Consider the following 22,247-nt stretch of genomic DNA (forward strand, 5'->3'; position numbering starts at 1 on the left):
TGCCTATATGGTAGAGATGTACATGTTTTGAAACTCTTTGCTGAGTTGCAGTAACTAATAGAAGAGCAAGGTGTTTTGCTGTAGACACTCAAGTCTTCAGTTCCCTGAAAGAAAAATTCAGTAGGTGCAATAACCTGTTCTCTGAGCCAAAAAGTATTCAAAACCTACAATGTCAAAAGTTACTACCAAAAGGTGGTCTGCCATTTATACAAGAAGAATGACAGAATGGAGGCCATGGAATGTCTTGGGCAATTCAAGCTACTTAGGAGAAGTAAACTTCCTCCATGGTTCTGCCACCTTGGTAATCAGTATAGGACCATCAAAGGTAAAAACAATGGTTTATACAGCTTGAGGTAGGCAGCCAGGCTTTTAAAATCAAATATATGCATGCCCTTTATTGGCTGAACTCAGCATGTAGAACACAGAATCTGTGCACTGCTCTGTATGGCACATCAACATGGGGAATGTATGCAATATGAAGGTCTAGTTACAAATACATGGGTCAACTTCTGGTTTGATTCACATTTCCTTACTATTCACAAGTTTTTAGAACTTAGGCATCGTGCAAAATACAGTTTTTGAAGAACCCATAAAAGCAAATCTGTTCAAATTTGGATTTATAATTCAAATTCTGACATGACTACTGTTAACCAGAATAATTTTTAGAAATTACCATTTCCATTGAGCTTTCCTTCCAAAACACAAATTCTTAAAAATGTAAACATCTCAAACTTTCCATACTGCTGCAATTAATTGAAATTTTCCATGTAGGCTATATTTAAATTGATTAAGGTGCAATTAAGGTTCCATTGTTGCCAATAGCTTCTAATTGTTCTCTAATAGACTACAGATACATTGAAATAAGCAAATGGAGACCAAGGTAACTGAATTACACTTATTCTTCTGGTAGACCTCTATTACTTTATATGAATTTATTTGCAAATACTGAATGGCTTTCAGGACTCAGTGACAAAAGAGAGAATGTACCCGTGTCAAGGTTTCTCTTGGGCAGAGTGACTAGTGTGAATGCCATTGCTTTATGAAGACTGTATAAGTGGTCAGCAGCACTTAAAAGGGTGCCCATGACTCTGATGCCTTGATTTCACTACTCAATCAGTATTGCAAGAGGTGTGTGGAAATTTTTACATCTCAGAGACTTCTGATAAAATCTCTCGATCTGCCTTCATTTAGCTTGTGGTACCCTTAAGACACTCCTCTAGATGAATGAAGACAGCACAAATAAAAGATCAGCATTGTGTTAGGACTGTCTTTGCATTGCAAGAACAGCATATGCATCTGTGAGATTATTTAACCGGTAGATGCATCCAAGCTGTATTGCACTGTTCTGGTATGCTAGTAAGTCTGTCCTTAAAAAAACTATGGCTTTAAAACAGATAACATATCACAGGTCATTAGAAGTAACACATTAAGGGATTCTCTGAGGGTCTTTGCTTAGTGTTTGGAGTTTAAAAAATGTCTTTTATATTAAAAATTCAATAAGGCATCTAACTCCTCTGAAAAAGTAGCATTTCAGGGATATCTCTGTCACTCAGCCATTGACTGTTTTAGGAAACTAAAACCCAAGCAACCAATCAAAATCCTGTAAAGATCACTCCAATTACACCTAAACAACTCATTAAAAAAATTCAAGAAAGCGTTAATGTAACTCTGTTCTTACAAATGTTGAGATTTTCCAAGTGTGTGGAAAATCTAAAATGATAGTTGGAAGTCTTGAATCCACATTATACAAAGCCTTCCTCAGTGTACACTTCTTACAGTGAAGGCTGAATGGGGTCTGAAATGGATAGTGTTGACCTTAATGCTTAGGGCTTGAAGGCTTTCAACATCCCTAAACTTAAAAACAATTCTTGTTAGGAGTCCATGTACCAAGTAAATGCCAGTGAAAACATGAAGTATGGTTAAGAGATCAACAGAGTCACATCTGGGGCTGGTATAAGCTGGTATAAGGTTTGACTTTATGTAAGCTACACAGTTGAGGTTTTGGTCCTTTATTAGCAAAGTTAAAGGAAGCAAAGCAATTCAGAAGAGCTGATGGGATAGAACACCAAAAAAAAAAAAAAAAAAAAAAAAAAGTATTTTAAGGGCTAAGTTTCTTTCCTGCAGAGTAAATCACCCTCGATATCCTTAAGTCTTTGACTACTCCTTTCTGATGCAAGGTGATCTTTCTTCCCTATTTCAGAAGTTTTAAAAAAAACAGATTGCTCTAGCTGATTCTGCTCCAATTCTGTCCTGAAAGCTAAGGCATTATGTGTCCTACCTGCAACAAAAGACAAAATACCACTTCCCTGCTGTATAAAATGATGGTGTGTGTTTATCTGCACCCTTATATGATATCTCTCTTTCAAAACAGCCATTAGGGAATGGCTCCAGAAGATAAGATAAAAAATTCTCAATCCTTAATGGAGTTTCAAGATGTTTCTATGACTTCCTAGCACATGAGCTTCTCCAGGGAATGTCCTCTCAATCTTGAGAGGAAGACAGAAATGCTTACAGGAGAATCATGTGCAAGGGAAAGCTCCAAAATGAGCAGAGGGAGCTGGATGGGACAGTGTCAAAAGTTCACATAATTTGTGGGGCTGTAATGACAAGCTTTTGAGGCCAGGGGGAAAAAAAAAAAAAAAAGCTTGCTCTTGCTTCATCAGAGGATAGGCATTGATAGAGCCACCGAAATGACTGAAATGATGTAGCCTGTGGTTTGTGCCATGTCCAACACCTCAGGAATTTCTGGGGAAAACACACTAAAACCTTAGTACAAGTCCTGCAGTAGGTGGAGAGTCAGGGAGGTGCAAATGTTCAGAAATTACTTTCTTTTCATCTTCTAGAGGCACTCTGTGGAATTTGAAATGACTGTAGTCAGTATCCAGTAGGGCTGCCCAGATATAAATGTAATAAACCAAATGATTCTTCCATCAGTTATTCCTTTTTGAGCTCTCTTCCCAAGATAGTGCTCTGTGCACAAGGGGATTTCTGTAATAATTACCCCTGAGTACCCAGTGGAATAAGTGGTAATTACAGTGCCTAAACATAGATATAGATCCTTGTGCCATCGGCTCCAAAACTGTCAGGAAGCCTTACTCCAGATTTCTAAGTGTTTTTAGTTTTCATATTCCTCTAGCACTGCAAGATTGAAGATGCACACAGGGTTGCACAGACTTTCTCGCTCTGCAGCTTATATGAACTACCTGTCTCATAACTTGTATAATAAACAGTTGCTGTACCCTTGGGTTCCTTTCCTCAGCTGCAGAGTAGGGACAGCAGATGTTCTGCAAAATGAAATCCTTCATGATTGTGGGATTGCTCAGAGGGCCACAATACCTACCCACCCCCAAGAGGATGAGTCAGTCAAGCAAACTAGAATACTCTTCCTATTTCCTATCAGCACAAATGGAAATCATAACACTGTTAGTAAACTGTGCCACCAAATGGAGGCAAAGAACCAGATGCAAAACTGACAGAGAAATTTATACCTGTGTTGTGATGGTCTAAGAGATCATATAGAGTACCAAAGAGAAAAATTTCATTGGACAAAGGCCCACCTTCACCACCTGGTATTTTTGCCAAGCTAGAGGGTCTCAGGAAGAATGAAAACGTTGAAAAAGCTAAAAGGCAAACTGAGATCTTGGAGACAGTATGTACAATTTGTACCACTATCCTAGAAGGTCTGCTCAATATCAGTTCACAATATTCTACTCCTTCACAGTTATGTACTAACTTTCACACTTAATTACAGAAAAATAATTTAATCTCATCAGACTGACTTGCTGAATTAAAGATTCTGAATTTCTTTTTCATGCCTTGGACCAAGGCACCAAATATAAACCCTCTGTCTACAGTTCAGTCTCTAAATATAACCAAGAGTTAAGATATTCCTGCTTCTGCATCCTAAATAATTTAATGGAATCAATTATGATTTTGCGTCGATGACATCTGGTATTTGCAAATACATGAAAGACGAAATCCAACCAAAATAAGCATGAAACTAAAGTTTCCACCCATCCTACTTCATCCTCAGTAAACATACTATTGCTTTGTATCACGGGATGGATTTTTCATATTTCTTATAGACTTCAGCTTAGAAGCTCTCCAAGAGAATCTAACACAAGCAAAAGAAAAGGGCTGATAACTTTGACTTCAGCCAGTGGTTAAGCCAGATGAGTGAACATCATTTGTGTGTTACTGAGAACACTGTCCCATTGCTTGGATTTTCAGCTTTACACTTTTATTGATCAGCATGCCAGTCATGCCAAGCTAAATAACAGTTTGCATTGTTAGATACAGCAAGGTTCAGAGTGAACACCAACATCAGGAAAGGACAGAATCTGAAATGGATTAAATACAACTCTGTCCCACTGTGCCAGTAAGATCCTTGCCTATTATATTTGGAAACTAAAGATAGTCCCACCACATAGTATCCGTGTTATCAACCCATTTCAAAATACATCCCCTTGCAGCGCTTTCCTAGCATTATAATTAATGTTTTATCCTCAAGTAGCCAAACATATTGTATTAGGGCTAGAATGCAAACTATTCCTGGATGTAAGCACACAGGATTTTGCCGGGGTTGGAGGTTTTTTCTTTTTTTTTTTTTTTGTTTCTTTCAAATATAGCCTAAATAGATAAATATAACTGTACCTGCAATCAGGGACTGCCCTCTTCCTCCTCCAAATAATGCACAGTCAGGAAGGGATGGGTCATGTCCTTCCCCATACTCCAGAGCAGAGTCAGAAAACAGCAAAGCAAGCAGTCTCACTCTAAAGACTGGCTAGCCTGTGGGCTCTGAGTAGCCTTGGAGGAAACCATGCCTCCTGAAATGCTCTACAATGAAGACCCATGTATCCTCACAACTCCTGTTGCTACCATGTACTGCCAACTTGCAAACCTCTGAAATAGTTGGCCATGGCAGTCCATATGGAGAGGTGAATGCTGGAGAATGTTCAGTCATAGAGGTTGCTGGGCAAGGTTGAGGATGTGAACCATTCCTGTGAAACCACACTTCTGACTCTGCCTCTCAGAGATGCCGTGTGCTGTGCATTGGGAATTACATTTGCAGACTTTACCCTTCTGCAGCTGCACAACTCCTATCCATTTTACCATCACTTCCTGCCAGTGTGAGAAGGGATGGAAGGAGGTTTCCCCACCCTACCCTTGCCTGCCTGATGTTCTGTTTCCTCCCTTGCCGTGACCTGAGTGCTCACATCTTCCCAAGGTGACAAGACTGGGACTTGAACCAAGTTAAAACTAATTTTACTTTTTTTCTTTCCCCTCTGGATTAATTTTAAATCAATCCTACTCTTTTATCCAGTTCACCAAGCACCTGCAAATCACTGCTGCTAGCACAGAGAAGGGGACAGTTCAGGTGAGGGAATGAGTGACTGTGAGTTGTGCAGGAGAAAAGGGAGAGAGACATTTATTTCAGTGGCAGCGGCAGCTTGTGCTGTGTTAAAGTTATTGTGGAACTACAGCAAAGCCACCAACTGTCATCATCATGTCGGAATGGATAACCTTCATCCTGCCTCCTTGTATTTATAGTGCAACGGATTCTAGCCGTAGTACATTTTATATATATAGCTAAAATTGTGTAAGAAATGCATGACTTCAGGTACACAGTGGAATGCATGGGATGTTTTCATTCCAAGATTACAGCCCTACCAATATCTAAATATGGGTAATTTCACTGTTTTCTGAAACAAATACATTTTGTGGTTTTATACAGATGTTTCTAGGATCTCTATCTTACAAGAAACAAGCGTTCCCTGTGAAAATACCTGTCTTTAATTTCTTTAACCATAGTCACTGCACTTGCTGAAGCAAGTACCATTCACAGCATGACACAGCTATCTATGAAATAATTTAACTGCAATAGGCACAGTCAGCAGAAGTTCAGAACTGTAATTTGGAGAAAGTGACTTCGTACTGTCACTCACTGGCTGAGCTACATATTATGCTGCAACACTTTTCCTTTCCTTGCTATCTATTGCAAAAATATGGGCAGTTTTTCAATTATGTCAAAGTATACCTTGTTAGCAACACATATTTATAATTGATAAAGAAATGGTGTGGGGTTTTTTAGTATGTCATTTTAATGTTCAGGAGTTCAGCAAGTATAAACCATAAGAAGTAATATAATAGCATAAGCAGGTCCCCTCACCACAGGTAGTTAAATGGTTCTTCATTGTTTAATTTGACCAAACACTTCATAAATGAGTTGATTCTACTCCATGACAGTGTACATGGAAAAGTTAGTTAGCTATGCAAGAAGCTGAAATAACCACCAACCTTGAGTTTTGCAGCATGAGTTTAAGTTCTGAAGCTTAGTATCCTTGCTACATGTTGTTGCGTGTAAACTGTCTATAAGGACACTATTACAGAAGAACTTCAGCAGTTTTAGCAAACACATAAATGCAGACTCTCACAGCTGCTGCTTGAATGCATGTAGACAGAGTAGCACATCTCAATTGTCTGTGCATGGTGTATCCAGGTGGCAGATCAACCAGAGCCTCCTTTTCCCCATCCCTCCTGGCTGCAGCAGGATGCCGTGGTGGTGTAGAGCACAGTGCAGGCTGCTCACACCAGGCCATCTTCTACCCGCATCTGTTTTAAACTGGGGTCCTCCCCACAATAATCTGTTTGTACTTTTTCAAAGGCAAAAGTACTAAATTTGTTTTAGTTTATATATGCTTGCAATAGCCATTACTCTGGGAAACTTATAGGTGTTGTACAAAGACGATGTCAACCATTAGAAGGATCCTGACATCTAAACCTTACTAAATAACATAACTTGGCAATAAATGTTTTAACTTCTTTTGAAAACTAAGTAACGCATGGAATATTACTTCCAGCTGCATATTCCAAGTCACTGGAAAGAAAAATATCTTCACCTAATAAAACCTGGGAAAGACTGGCAGTGAGCAAGAGAAAATCTTCTGTGACCAGAAAATAGTCCCAAAGTTGGAAAAGTATTTTGGAAATACATATTTATTATTCATTTTATTTACAGAGAATAATCTTAACTCTTAACAGACAGCTGTTAGTGCCTGTGATATCATTTATATCAATTTCATTGGTCCAGCGTTGACCAGAGAAGTCAAAAAGGATGTTTCCAGCTCATGTTCAAAGTGAATAACCATCCTGCTGTATTTTTAGTACAATGGAAAGAGCTGTGATAGTCATATGGTAAGGAACAACTCAATCTCTACCAAGTGATACACAAGCTGTGGGCTTGCTGTTCAAAAGGATAATAAACAGTCCTTTCACTCCAGCCAAAGCAATAAGAATAGACGTGATTCAACAGCACAATAGCGTAAGCATGTCACTAAAATGTGGTCTTCGGGAAACTGCTTTTAACACAATAGAACTATTACTTGGCCAGCTAGTTGATGGCCACGTGCTTTTGTTGCCACGAGCTGTGAGAATCAGTACAATCAGAGATTGCTGTAGAAATGTGAATGTACTTTATGATGGTCTGTAGTAATTCTGTACATCTCTTATGTCTGTGTTCTTATAGCCACTTGGGCACTGAAGTAGCTGAAATGAGAAAGAGGCAGCAGTCACAAAATGAAGGAACATCAGCTGTGTCTCAAGCACCTGGAAACCAAAGGCCCAACAACACATGTTGCTTTTGTTGGTGCTGTTGCTGCAGCTGTTCATGGTATGTCCTGTAGTATATTTGGTTTCATATCCACCACAGGTAAATGATGAGAATGGAAAGTGCCAAGCACTGGGAACATACAAACTTCTGGGAGAGGATTGCTGCCAGGAGGCACAATTTAACATTTCACTTAAAAATTTGATTAAACAATTCCCTTATTTGGTTGGACATCTTGTGAGGGGGAAGAGGAGAGAATAGTAAATTCAAGCTATATTTACCCTACTTAAACCATAAATAAATGAGGAAATTTCAGTTGTAAAACTAGTATGTGTGAATGAGATGCTTGATACTGAACATTTCATAATTTGCATTCAAAACATTTTTTTTTCTGCTTGTACTTTTGATATACCAGTTCTCTGCATTCAGGAGGATAAAAGGGAGATGGTCATAAATGTGAATATGTGGTGACCTGTTTTACTACCTAGTTGTTGAATAGTACATATTCTGTAAATATCAAAACACAAGCCTTAAATTCTGCTTTAAATTTTAACTGGTGTGGCATAATTTTAGTGGAAAAAAGGCTCAAAATTTGTGGCTGTTTGTCCCTTCACTTGAAAAGTCAAAGAATTAAAGCAAGTTTCAGAAACAGGTTTAAATTCTCAGTGTCTTGAGATACATCAGGTCTTTATTTCTTATTTTCGTGAACACAGTGTTGAAATATAAAGTAATTGACATGCAGTACTGTTCGGAGCCTGTGCATTCTGTTACATACACAGTTCAGTCTTTTTGTAATGACCATTCCTCAGCGTATCTGTTATTTTCACTTGAATCAGCCATCTGGCCCCAATCTAAAATCTGAGACTATTTGCCCACAATATATTTAAAAATACATATTAGCATGAATGTACTAGGCATCAAATGGGACAGCTTTATCCAAGATGCCACATCTTGGATGCAGTACCAGGGTGGACCTGCCTTGCCTGTTACTTCCAATTTCACCTGGAGGCAGAGGATATTTGGAGCAAGGATGAGCGAGAACTCATGCTTTTTCAAAGTTACTTTGCAATGTGTTCAATCCATAGAGCAAAGAGGTGGAAGTGTATTAAATGGGAAGAAAAGGGAAGATGTCTTGCTACTGTTATCTCTGCTTTGTGACAAGGGCACAAAGTAAGATTAGCTGTACTGTTACAGCCAGAAGTTCATTTAGCTCAGTATCCTACTTCAGGAAGTGACCTGTAGTGGTCCTTTCCACAAGGAAAGGAAAAAACAAGTAGATGTGCACCTCCTCAACCTACCCACAGCAAAACTCCTCACAATTTCTGGCAATCTGCAACTTAGGGACTTCCTGGCCCAGAGGTTATTTCTGTGTGTTTTATAGCCCTTGATGGAATTTTCTTTCATTAATTTGTCAAACCATTTCTGAAGCAACTTCCTGAACTCATCTAAACTTTTGGCATCCAGAGTTTCCCATAGCAATAAATTCTACAACGGACCTGTGTACTCTGTGAACTATTACTCCCTTTTAATTGTTTTATCCTACTAGGTTTTAATTTCATTTGATGCATCCTTGTTCTTATGATTGTGAAGAACAGTGAATAATTGTTCCCAGGATGATCAAGATTTTATAGATCTCTCATATCCCCCTTCAGCTGTATTTTCTTCCATAGTCTTCTCTATTTTAATCTCTGTGACACAGCAACTGACCCAGACCATGGTTTATCCTTATCTCTTTTCTATCTATCCATACACTTTGTGTCTCTCTGTGTACCTTTCCTATTCTACTATCTCCTGTCTGAGATGTGTGACTAGATCTGTTGCAGTAGTTGAGACACGGGTGCATGATGTTTTGTGTTTGCTCTTGATTTTTTATTATTCATTCCTAGTACTCTGCTTGCTTTTTAACAACCTCTGAGATGATGTTTTCATAGAATTATCCACCATTGCTGTATCTTTTTACTGAATGGAAGTAAAGTTCATCATTGTGCATGCACAGCTAGGGTTGGCTTTTGCCTTGCGTACTGGAACGTGAATGGCCGTAAAAGTATCAGTCTACTTTCTGAAACTTAAAGACAACTGATTTCATTTTTTAGGTATGCTGTAGCTCAAGAAAACTTACTTGACACCTATACTCTATTTTGAAACTTTCATGAGTTTTGCGACCCTTGGAGTGTCTCCAGTCCTTAGAATGCAATACCATAATTGAACAGCTTATGCATATTAAATCTAAAATAGAGCAATTATTGCTTTAAAATGTAGGGTGTCCCTTCAACTTCTTTACTAATTGTTTTTGCTGTTAATATCCTGTCCTTTGGGGGCTGAGGGGGCTTTTTTGGTAAAGTAGATTAGACTGAGCATGGAGAAATCCTGTCAATTTAAGCTAGTTTTCATGAATAAGTCAAAGAATGGGTCAAAGGGGATAGTGACATCACTTGCATTTTCTAAAATCAAAAAGGTAGAACAGATGATGCAATAAGTCTTTTCTAGCTCTATCTTCTGTGATTCAATACTGGAAACTCCATTATAGGAGAGATGGGTCAAGACTTTGAAAAAGGCAATATGAAATGTTTCAGAATCTCTGTTAAAATTAAGTAATTGGTTCTGTGCCAAATTTGTTTGGTAAATTTGAACTATCCAGGTAGAGTACGGATTACTGTTCTTGCCTCAGTTGTGTACCCTAAAAAATACAAAAATAATTAAAAAAACCCCCACATAAAAAGCTTTACTCAATATATAGGGGATTCTAGGCAGGTAATTCTCTAGGGTGGTCCTCTGTAATAGGAAAGCCTAATCAATAATTGTAACAGGTTCTCTAGACGTAATTACATGCTTTCTCTAGTTCCACAGGTCTTTGTATTTAAGTAATGTGACTTTCTCAAGAGATACCTGTCTGGAAACATTGCCAGATTCATTAATGGTGATGACAATGCTTTAACTGTCAATATGAAGATTAGGAGACTTCTGGTTTTCCACCAGCCTGTGTGACTGCGGGCAGCTCTTATATCACTAACCTCTTAGTGCCTCAAATTCCTCACCATTCATAGAAATGGGGGGGGGGGGTGTACATGCAGCTTTTAGTAGGAAGCTTTCACTTTTATCTGTGTGAAGGGATAGTTGAATAGTTCATATATCCAAACAAATTATTAGAATTCTAAAAATATTTTTTGTAAATCATCTGATGTTTGTTTTCTTCTGTTCCACCCTGTGTTAAAATCAGAATAGGCATTAAGTCTTTTGTTTGCATAACAGCATAGGCAAATATTCACACCTTTGTTTGGGGAAATAGTACCTTGCCTAATAGAGACTTGTTAACAGCAAAAAGTTAGATAGAAAAATTATTCAGTACATATTATTACAAACTTTTTTTTTTTAAATCTAATAATTCCTTCTTAAAGGTAACAAGGATTTGGAGTCCTTCTCCACTGTTGTGTGATAACCCTGGTAGGCAGCTCAGCCCCAAGCAGCCACTTGCTCACTCCTGCCCAGCGGGATGGGGAAGAGAATCAGAAGGGTGAAAGTGACAAAACTTGTGGGCTGAGACAAAGACAGTGTAATAGATAAAGCAAAGCTGTGTGCACAAGTAAAGCAAAATAAGGAACTCATTCACTTCCAATCGGCAAGGCAGGTGTTCAGCCATCTTCAGGAAAGCAAGGCTCCATCCCGCGTAATGGTGACTTGGGAAGACAGACACTACAACTCTGAACCTCCTTTCTTCCTCCTTCTTCCCCAACTTTTATTGCTGAGGATGATGTCATATGGTGTGGACTATACCTTTAGACAGTTGGGGTCAGCTGTCCCAGCTCTGTTCCCTCCCAACTTCTTCTGCACCCTCATCCTGCTCACTGACAGGGCAGCGTGAGGAACAGAGAAGTCCTTGATGCTGTTCAGTCACTGTTCAGCAACAGCTAAAAAAACACTGATGTGTTATCAACACTGTTTTGGTCACGTATCCAAAACACACCATATGGGCTGCTATGAAGAAAATAAACTCCATCCCAGCCAGACCCGGTACATCTATTGGCACTGATAATTGTCAGGACAGTAAACTGTTTATAAGAACAAAGCAGAGCTGATTACTAAGGTTTGCTCAGATTGGAAAAGACGGAGATAAACAGGCTCCTTAAGTTGGCCATTTTATTGTAATAGGTATGGTCAGGATGTTGTCCAACTAGCTTAAGCCATGAACTGGTGCCTGAGCATCAGTAGTGAAGGAAAGAGTCCTCCTCAGTGGAGAAAAAGTGTTTCTGAAGTTCCCAACAGGAAAAGCTTGTCCACTTACCACAGAGGCAGATGAGGAGATCTTCTATAGGACCTTTTTCTGAGTCCACTGGCTAGACCTTAGGCACTTACTTCAGAAAGACTGCTTCACTGAAGCATCTAACAGATAATTACCAGTCAGGTGCCTAAGGTGCTACACTGAGTCTCACCCTATGTCTCAAGCTTCCACAAAACACCATTCACATAGAACAGAAGAAAAGGCTTCCTTACTAGGTGTAACTTCAGTGACTTGCATAGCCTGAGAGTGGCAAAATTTGCAGTAAGGCTCCTAACACAACAGTCTATAATTTCTTCGATTACACTTTCTCCAGAGAGCTGTACATTGTTTGGTGCTATGGCTTTACAGTTTTGAGCTCAGCTTGGTGAGGTAAGGGTAGAAGCCTGCTATTTCATCTCCCCAATCTTATTTAACAGTCTGTTACTCCAGCTTCCTGAGCAGACATGAAGCCCGTCACTCTCTTGCAAACACTTATAAATCACATTCTTCAAAAAAACTCTCAAGACGCTAGCAAAGGAAGGTTGGCTATTCTGCCAATTTTACTGTGTTTCCTCTTCTGTCTCCCACCCAGAGCAGGAGTCATATCTTCTTATCCTCTCTTCCTTTCATAAGGTGCTCAGTGAATTTTAAAGCTGTGGCACACTCTGTTGCCTGATAATCCTTCTCCTTTTACCACACACAGAAGGCTCAGAAGGCATCTAACATCTGCCCTGCAAGAGACCTTAGCAGTATGGGAGTCTGGGGGACATCGCAAAGGTTTCCAGGGGATAAGTGAAGTTGATCACACAACTTTAGGACTTTACCTTAAAAGGGAACCATTAAAACCAACTACTGAAGACTCTTGTGGAAGAGAGAAGGGTACTCACATGTCCAGCAGCTCCAAGCTGTGCCCTGTACAAAAGCTATGCCTGCCATTTGATTTCTTGTGACCCTTCCATGACTAGTTTCCCACACCCAAGAGATGCCAGGGAAGATAGGGTATTTGCCAGCTTGGCAGTAAACAAGAGTTGCTCTTGGCAAGAAACCTCTCTCCTCCAGTTCTTATAACTTGCCTATGACTGCTGTGAGTTACGCCTGAAACTTCTTCCTGATGACCTCGTTACATAAATATTTTTCTTTATTAAAGGGAACATTTTCCTTGCATGGGTTTAGCGGTTGACTTGGGCTTACAAGAAGATATTTCTGTCACTTGTGCCATGAATATGAGATGACAGATACAGTTCTAAGGACAATTTAAAATTATATTACTATTTTTTCTCTATGGGGTTCAACATTTTCCTCCTCCTAACAGATAGTATGCATGGTAGTCTAAATGAAAAAAACAAACCAAAAAAAGTTTTTTTGCACTTTCCACCTCTCTAGTACTTTGAGGTGAATAATTTTTTTTCTGGCATATTCAGTGTTAATTTGTCATTGAAAAATTGTGTCTAAGCTTTGCATGACTCTACACAAGATAATCCCCGGGGGTCATAGTCATGGCTGCTTTATATTATTTAACTATGGTAGAAAGTTTGGAGGAGAGGGAAGCAAAGAAAGCATGCAAACAAAAAACAATTTAATGCAATAAATTATAGCCACATGTTCTGAAATATGTGGAAAACAAAATCCATATTCTTCTTCCCATGCCTGTCTGCAGCAGAACTTTTATACTAGGAGTAAACTAGAGGTGGGCTGGTACAAAAAGAGTCACTCAGGTTCCAGGATTTTGTTAAAGCTTTCAGCAAGAAAAGAAAATTTTTGTCTTTGAAACACAAGCACTCATTCTGAAAAATATTTTTGGCTTTCAATTTTATTTTTTTTTTCATAAACCTATTTTTTAATTCGTATTTTCCTCCCTGAACACATAGGACAACACATCTGAAACAGATGTACTCAACTCTCTGCATTTTACCTTTTCGAAACTTCACACATGAGAAGAGCAAATATGGAAAAGTGCATCAGGAATTATTGTAGTCTAGTGCAGAATACAGAAGTGCAGGCTACTGTACTCTATTTTACTGAAATAGAAGGTGATATTTTAAAAAATATTTAATGGGAAAAGATGTTCCATTCTGAGCCTTTTTATATTTTAAGATATGACAGAACTTCCTTACGTTTTTATCATTTGCTGTTGCAGAGGTCAAAGATGAAAACATTCCCTCTCTTTCCTGGAGAATAATTTATTCTGAGGGATAGTAGGCTTAGCTAGCATGGGAACTCATGCTTTATGCATCTATGGGACAGTATCATCTGTATCACCACAATGCAATGGGCAGCACTTTCTTAGGAAAGGATCACCAGTTCTTCTGACAGGTAGAATTTAAAGCTGGGTAAAATCCATTATATGACCTGTCACACAAGCTCCTGAATGTGAATTCTAGAAAATCAGCCTTAAAACACCTTGTCTTTAAGTCCACATATCCTCAGTGATGAGGCCATGAGAGAAAGCTGCCTGGCGCACATTCCTGTTGCCACTGAAATGCACCATGGGGTGAGTGTGAGGTAAGGATTTACATACTTAGTTCTCAGATATGGGCTTTTCAAGGTTCCCTGAGCTACTTAAAATAAGAAATCTAAATGCTCAGCATTTGGAAAAACAAGCAGAAGACACTCTAAAAATAAATAGCTTGTCAAGTATTTTTTTCATACGTTTGTAAGTTATGTTAACAGTGCTTATTAAATAATACCCAAATAAAGCATTTCTTTTCCCTTTAAAGCAAAAGAAAGGGATGATCTCTAAAGTTAAAAAAATCAGAGGGGAGAAGCATGTCTTCCTAATGGGTATGATATTTAAGAGATTCACTCTGCTTTATAATTCAGACAGGGCAAGTGATTTTGCTGGAGTTTTATGGATGTTTAGGTCCTCAGGGCAGGCTGGGGACAGGTGGCTCTGTGCATGCTTGTTTATGCAACTCTCCCAGGGCATCACAGCCTGACTTGCCAACCTCTGGGCTTGCACCCTTCGTGACACTGGGCCAGATTGTCAGTGTTAGCCTAATAATTCCTGTAAGTCTGCTCTCTCCTTGAGCCAGAATACAAACACACCTCAGATGTGATTCAATACACAGCTTATCCCAGAGCTCTAGAGGTGGTGAGTAAAGGCAACTTTGACCACTTCCTGCACCTCTCTTTGAAGCAAATGTGAAGCACTACGGTTCAAAAGAGGGGAGCGCATTTCTTCTACATAAATGATGTCACAAGGTACAAAGGTATGCTAGACGGCATCTCAGGTATATTAAATGCAGCGAACTACATAATTTTTCCTGCCTCTACTTCTAAAGAGTAAGATGTGATTGCAGGAAATAAAAATGTTACCAGCAAACCAAAATGACGATAGAAATAAAATTTTCAAAAGCAAAATTTAATGTAAAAACAATTAAAGGAAGCTTAAAGCTAACTTGTTAAATCTTATGAGAGCCTGCCTTGGTCACTGTGGAGCCCTGTTCTAAATTAATCAAATACATCTCATCTCTCCTCATCAAAAAGCAGCTCACAAATCCCTACTTCCAAGCTCAGCCACCACCTATTATCTTCCTCCTTTCTTCTTCTCAGCCCCCTGCCACCTACCTCCAAAGCCCTGTGAAGCACAAGGAGCAGGGGTGGGAACCATGAGCCACCAGCTCCCACAGCAGCAGTGGGTTTCCACATCTGCATCTGCCATGCAGAAGCAGCTTTGGTGCAGGTCATTGCTTTGTGGGACATGCAAAGTAAATCAAAATCATGCAGTTCTCTAGGAAAAAACCATAAACTACACACTGCATTTATTTCAGCAAGTGTCTGCAAAGGGGTAGTCACTAAGGCACTGCTGGCTTACCATGAAATCATGGTGGAAGCACAACGATACACAAGACACTACACAGACATTCAGCATATATAAGTAATTTTAAATTAATTTTCAACCAAGAACTCTGGTTTGAAGAAACCTTTAACACTATAAACTGAGTCTGACTCCATGTAAACTGATAATTTTTTCTGTTTTCAAAGATATGAGTTAAACTTGTTCCTCACCATAATAAAACAGAAATCTAATGTGAAGAGTTGAGCAGTAGCTTCTTATGCAGCTGGTCTGTTAACTTTTATCACAAGCCAGTGGCAGAAACCTCACTGACATCAAAACCAACCCTGGACTCTCTGGGCCAAGCTTTCCTAGTATCAGGATTTTATCCTTAATATTTTAAACTTTGAAAGGTCATTTCATTTCGAAGAACAGATGGAGGCTCTTGTATTTACTGACATTTTTGCCCATCTGTGATAACACAAGCAGTTTAGAGAATGGGTAGAACATAAACATAATATATTAGTAAATTTTTAATAAATGTTTCTGAAGCTTCACAAACAAAATGCATAGATTCCTATATGGATAATACTAAGATAAGAAACCTGCATCAGTCTAACTGCAGAAAATAGTCCTATATTTCAAGCAAACAATTCTGTAAAGAAAATTGGAATGCAAAAAAAAAAAAAAAAAACAAAAAAAGAGAACTGCAATCCTCCTAAATTGAAGAATAAATACATGCTCAGAGGGGATTTGGGATTACACAAAGCTCATTCTAATTCAGCCACACATCAGATGCTGACAGTAGCTCCTTAGAAGGAGATAGCAGACTAAATCTAGTTAACTTTAGAAAATGATCTTGATTCTGTCCTGGCACAGCACACAGAGTGTATTCAGGGACAGCTGCTCTTGAGGAGACTAGAGGGAGAGAAAGCAATGGCAGAATCACCTCCACTGGGGTGAAGCAGCTTGATGTCTCCTCAGAGGCTGTTTAAAAGATGGATTGCTTCAGAGCATCAGTATCTTGGCTCTCCCTTGACACTCATGCCCGTTTCCCACCTGCCAGTGCCAAAATGCATTCAGCTTGGTGTCTGCGGAACAGTGGCTGAAGGAAGATTCGTAATGTCATGACAGATTTTCTGCCACCAGCACACAGCTTGACTGTTGCTGTGGAAAAAAGGAAAAACAAAAAACTGAGGATGCCTGAGTCCAGTTTATGCTGTGATTTTCAGCTGTTTAGGAGTTTGGAGCCTTTGAAAACTCCCCCGACAGGGTTTGGGCTGTTTCTTTGTTTCCTTATTGCAAATTTGACAATTATGTATTTACACAAAGATGTATTAACTCAGGAGTCTGTGGAAAACCACAGAAATGGAGAAGTGTGTGAAAGGTCAAAATGGGTCTGAGATCAAAATATAAGCTGAAGTAAGGCATGTTGATAGATGGTATAATTTCAAAGGCTCCAAGGCAGCCTTTCAAATCCTCACAACTTTATTCATTGTGGAGTATAATAAAAACTTAAATATTTAACATGCAAAAACAACAGAAAAAATCTTATCCCAATTAAACACACTGGCTTTGTTTATACTAGTAAACTAAGCAGGACCAGGGTCTAATATGGGCTCAAGCAATCAGCCATACAGTTAAATTGTTAGCAAGTGTTAATTCCCTGGCAGAATTTTGGCCAGTGCCAAAGTGCACAGTCTCAGACAACGACCTGTTGCAGGTGCAGAAACCCTGTTTTGGATAAGGACTTTTTGGACTCAGCCTTAGGGCCAGAGAACACTACCAGACTATTTTATCCGCAAGAATAAATGCAGTCTGTTGTTCCAAGCCAAAAGGGAAAAAATTAGGCTACTTAAATCTGTTAGCAGCAAAATTTCCATCTTACAAAGGTTTATTTTTTAACCATGTATCATTCCAAATCGGTTTAAAATGTCAGTTAAAACAGGAATAAATGTCTAGCGCTTTTAAGAGAAAAAATGAGAGAATGTATCATGGAAATAAGCCTGAACCCCTAGTAGATAACACTTATAAGATGGAGATCCTCTCACTAGGAAAGTGGGTCAGACATTCATTATGTGAGGCAGAAAGGCAAAGGAGATGCGAATCTTGTCTAGTCACCCTTAATAATTCCATAGCACATATATTTGTCTCGATGGCAACTGTGGCTCTTCTGAGGTGGCTGATTGAGGGCTTGATGCTGGCAGATGCTGAGCACCCATTATGGAGCAATGGATATCTTCAGTTCCTGTTGACACCCATGTTGAAAGTACTTCCAAGTTCAGGGCCTCATCTAACAGAAAATCTGGAAACCAGCAGTTAACATCCATCAAATAGATGCCTGTAATACACAAAGACTGGCATGGCGGTTCTCAGTCCTGTTTGTCGGTTGGACAGATAAGTGGAAGATCCCTCATCTTATTTGATTGTAATGTGGATACGTGTAAACTAGTTTGGTCCAGACTAATTTAATAAAATACAGTGTTCATAAACATCATGTTAGGAATTATAATTTACAAATACATGAAGCCCTCTTTAATTGAAGAACTTTACAACACCTTCTGAAAAGAAAAAATGTGAATTTAGTATGAATGTTCCCAGGCATCTCTTCCCATTTGGAAACTGCAACTAAATTTATAGAATCAAAGGAGTCACCCTAATCAGGCTCAATTCTTTACTGTTGCTATTTTTATCTCTGCAAACCAGGAATAATAAAAAAAGCCACTACAGAAACTGAGACTAGGTCCATTTATCAGAATTAATTGAGACCATTAGGCTTGCTTGCTAGTGGATTGGAGGGCTTTCATTCATCCAGTTACCCTTTCAAAGAATACAATTCCTATTTCTTTGAACACTAGACAACTGCCACTTTTAATTGTCTCAAATATATGAAGGAATTGCTTGCAAAATAGCTGTAGCCAGGAGTAAGTACACTGCGGATTGTCTAGTAATTAGATGTATCCATTTTACAAGATGGAATATGAATGGTAATACTATTCTAAGGAAGGAACAAAGCTGACAGCGAGACTAGTGATCTGTTGGGTGACCTGACAAGAGAAATACACCCTTAAGTTGAATCTTGCCTAAAGCAGAAACCAGGTCTACAGTAATGAGACAAAGCTAGAGTCACTCCATTAGGGATCATTGGCAAGCAAACTTTGGCAAGCCATGGATTTCTTACCTATACAGAAATTACATTCCACATCTGAGAACAAAAATCTCAGAAAATTACCCTAGAAAGGACTAAAAGTTTCCAAAAGTTGTAACAGCTTCTGGTGTGGCTATTATTATGCACAAGTAATATAATCTCTTTAAAGGAGAATCCAGCAGAAAGCATATTTTCTAACAGATTTTCAGAACAAAATATGTGAGGAAAAGGAGAGTTTAGGAATGTCAGATTGTTTTAAATCAGTAGTTCTTTCCTCTCTTGCACAGTTACAACTTTTGCTCAGTGCTGGTCTAAGTTTGAGGGAGATACTGTCCTTTATTTTGGAAGTTCAAGTACAGTGCACACTGGTAGTTTCCATCTGCCTTTGGATGCCTGCTGAGCTGCAATATCTGTAGCTAGGTAGTTTAAATCAGTCACACAAGAACAGAGGAGGAAAGCAAGTTCAGCAAGGCTGTCCATTAAAAGGACCAGTCTTCTTTCACATACATTTTAGCCTGCATTGACCTTGAGAGCATTTCCCTCCTTCATTTGAAGTTATTCTGAAGTGTAAATATCATTACATTTTTTTTAAGTAGCCCCAAAAAATATTCTTCAATCACAGTCTTTCATTAAATATGATTGTAGTAAATGTGTTGGTTGTGGCACTGGTGGCCACACCTGGAGTACTGTGTCCAGTTCTGGGCTCTTCATTGCAGGATACCTGGACATACTGGAGAGAGTCCAGCAAAGGGCCACTAAAATGATCACGGCACTGGAGCATCTCTCCTATGAGGAAAGGCTGAGAGAGGTGAGACTGTTCCACGTGGAGAAGAGAAGGCTCAGGAGGATCTTATCAATGTATATAAATACCTGAAGGGAGGGTGCAAAGAAGATGGAGCCAGGCTGTTTTCAGTGGTGCCCAGTGACAGGACCAGAGGCAGTGGGCACAAACTGAAACATGGGAGGCTCCCTCTGAACGTCAGGAAAAGGAAGTTGCTCAGAGACGCTGTGGAGTTTCCATCCTTGGAGGTATTCAGAACCCATCTGGACATGATCCTAGGCAGCCTGCTCTAGGTGGCTCTGCTTGAGCAGGGTGGGTGGACAAAATGACCTCCAGAGCTCTGTCCCATCCAACCTCAACCATTCTGTGATTCTGTGTTCAACTTGGTAAAGACTAAACTCAGATCTTAAATGTTTGTGACCCTTTCTGGATATATTTGTGGGCATCTTAGGAGAATGTCCTTTTCCTCAGGGGGTTTCCAACAGGTTAGTTTTTCCACTACCAATCCACTTCTGAACATTTTCTAAAAGAAGAAAGAATCAGTATAAAAATTACATCAAAGATCACACTGCAAACAGCAATCTATGATGGAAGCTGTACTGACATGTGGATTTTTGACTCTACAAGGCTTTGGTTTTGAATTCTTCATGGGGTCCAAAAGGAAGAGAGTTTGAACAAATTTGAAAGCTTGTCTGCCAGATGTATACTGAATTCAACTCTTATGGAAAATACAGCAGCAGAATATAACTTATGGCTTTAAAAAGAGACTGTTAGTCCGACTGTCCCTTATAAACAGAAGAGGTTACCAGATTTTAGATCTCTTCCATTTTAAATTGTTAAATACACAGGAAACGGAATAGAGTGGAACACTGCAGAGTTGCTAAAACCTTTTTAGGTACTTGCTTTACTGAGCACATCCCTCTATGACTTTGGTTTAGCATTCTTATTTCAGTAAAGATGATCTACCTTCACAGTGGCATGTGGGATGCAATTTAATAACCTTATATAATGATCTTACATAAACTCCAAAATCTTGGCCAAGACTTCCCATTAACAAAGAGATGATTATAGTCTTAAGCACTAGATCACTTGGGTTCAATTCTGCTTTTACTCAAGCTGAGAAGTAGCACAACATAAGTAAGACTATCAGGACAGAGCTAAACGTCTTAACGGACTCGACCTTAATAGCCTGAGATGCTCCAGATATCTTAAACCTTAATTTCCACCAATCTCCTTTTTCTTTTACAGTTTATAGTTGACTCTGTAATGACTTTGTCCAATTACGCTGACTCCAGTACAGTATTAAGAAAGCATTGCAACTGAAAAGCAGTAAGAAATTCAGCCTGCTCTCCCTCAGCTTCAAAGTATGGCAGAAACATACAACCTCAGATGAAATGAGAAGTCTTATTTTTCATGGGGAGGTTCACAGCTCTGACCAATGATTAGCTGGGCTTATCATAAGCCTTTGAACAAAAGAATTCACAGACCTTAGTTCAGGTTTTCACGAGGAAGAAGGGTAGGACCCTGTTAATCCATATTTTTTTTAAGTGTATTTCCTTTTAAACTCTCAAATATCACACAGGGCTAAAAGCTATTCTTTCACACAGAGAAGTCTAAATAGTACTGCAAGAGTAGTGCTACAGAACAAGGACAAGAGAATTGTCAGCAATTCCTTCAGTCACCTCTGGATTGCTGCTACAGCACAGGTGTCAGAAATACAGCAGTGAACAGGCCAAGATACCTGTGTGTAGGCACAGAGAGTTTTGACCACATCTCTTTATTCCTATGTCCACACACTCCACTGCCATACCACCAATGTCAGTCTTCTAGAAATCTCAAGACTGGTTTAGAGAAGCAAGGATACTTCATAATAACCCAGAAAACAAATGCAGGTTTTGCTGTGCTTTAGGATTTTGATGATGTAAGGCATTGCTCTTCAAGCTTCTCTCCACAGTTCTTAGTATAAATGTGATCCTGAGTAAAAGGTGGGGCTGCTAACTGTTTGCGGGATGCTGAGAGATGAGGTTCTAATAAACTCCAGGTATCATGAAGTTAAGAGTTACAGCTGTTGGATTTGCTGATGTACTGTTTTCTTATTAGAAAATCTCCTTTCTTGTAATCAGAAAGCTTACCGGTAAAAACATCTGCTATGACAGAATGTAGTTCTTCTAAAGAGCTTTTTAAAGTTAAGCACAAAATTTCATTTAAATCTATTATTTGATTACATTAACTGGAATTACTTACAAAAGACTAGTTAGAATAACAGTTACTAACAATGAATGATACCAAGACAACTGGTTATTTAATTTTAAAATGTAATAATAATTATTTTTAAAATGCAAATTATGAAATTTTCTTAATCTTAAACTTTTCCACAAACACTATTTTGTAGAAAATCCAATTCAGAAGTAAATTAACTGTCACATCTGCGTGGAACACAAACTCAGTTCTAGTCAGCTGCATTCTCTATAAAACTCAAGTGGAAGGGCCCATGAAACAGCTTTGCACCCATCCTGGGTAGCAAAAATCAGACCAGAAAATTTCCACCTTGAGCTGCCCCTTAGCCCACAGGATTTATGGTATGCAGAAAGGTGCATATGGGAGCCAGAAGTCTGCCTGCATTTACTATTACTGGATCCTGAGCAGACACTAAAGCTTTTCAGTTGAAAGCACATTCATGGC

The 22,247-nt window shown here is 39.0% G+C and overlaps 1 protein-coding gene across 4 annotated transcripts in view; it reads left to right on the plus strand.

Moving 5' to 3' along the window:
• Window positions 1-22,247, plus strand: part of RGS17 (regulator of G protein signaling 17) — a 78,250-nt gene that overhangs the window by 36,784 nt on the left and 19,219 nt on the right. For all 4 annotated transcript variants that reach the window (XM_074862807.1, XM_074862809.1, XM_074862810.1 and 1 more), the window contains exon 2: window positions 7,526-7,669. In XM_074862807.1, the coding sequence (XP_074718908.1) occupies window positions 7,551-7,669 (119 nt within the window). In that variant the 5' untranslated portion in view covers window positions 7,526-7,550. The remainder of the gene's footprint in view (window positions 1-7,525; window positions 7,670-22,247) is intronic.

This window comes from Strix uralensis, chromosome 3, assembly GCF_047716275.1.
Source record: "Strix uralensis isolate ZFMK-TIS-50842 chromosome 3, bStrUra1, whole genome shotgun sequence".
Classification (NCBI taxonomy): domain Eukaryota; kingdom Metazoa; phylum Chordata; class Aves; order Strigiformes; family Strigidae; genus Strix; species Strix uralensis.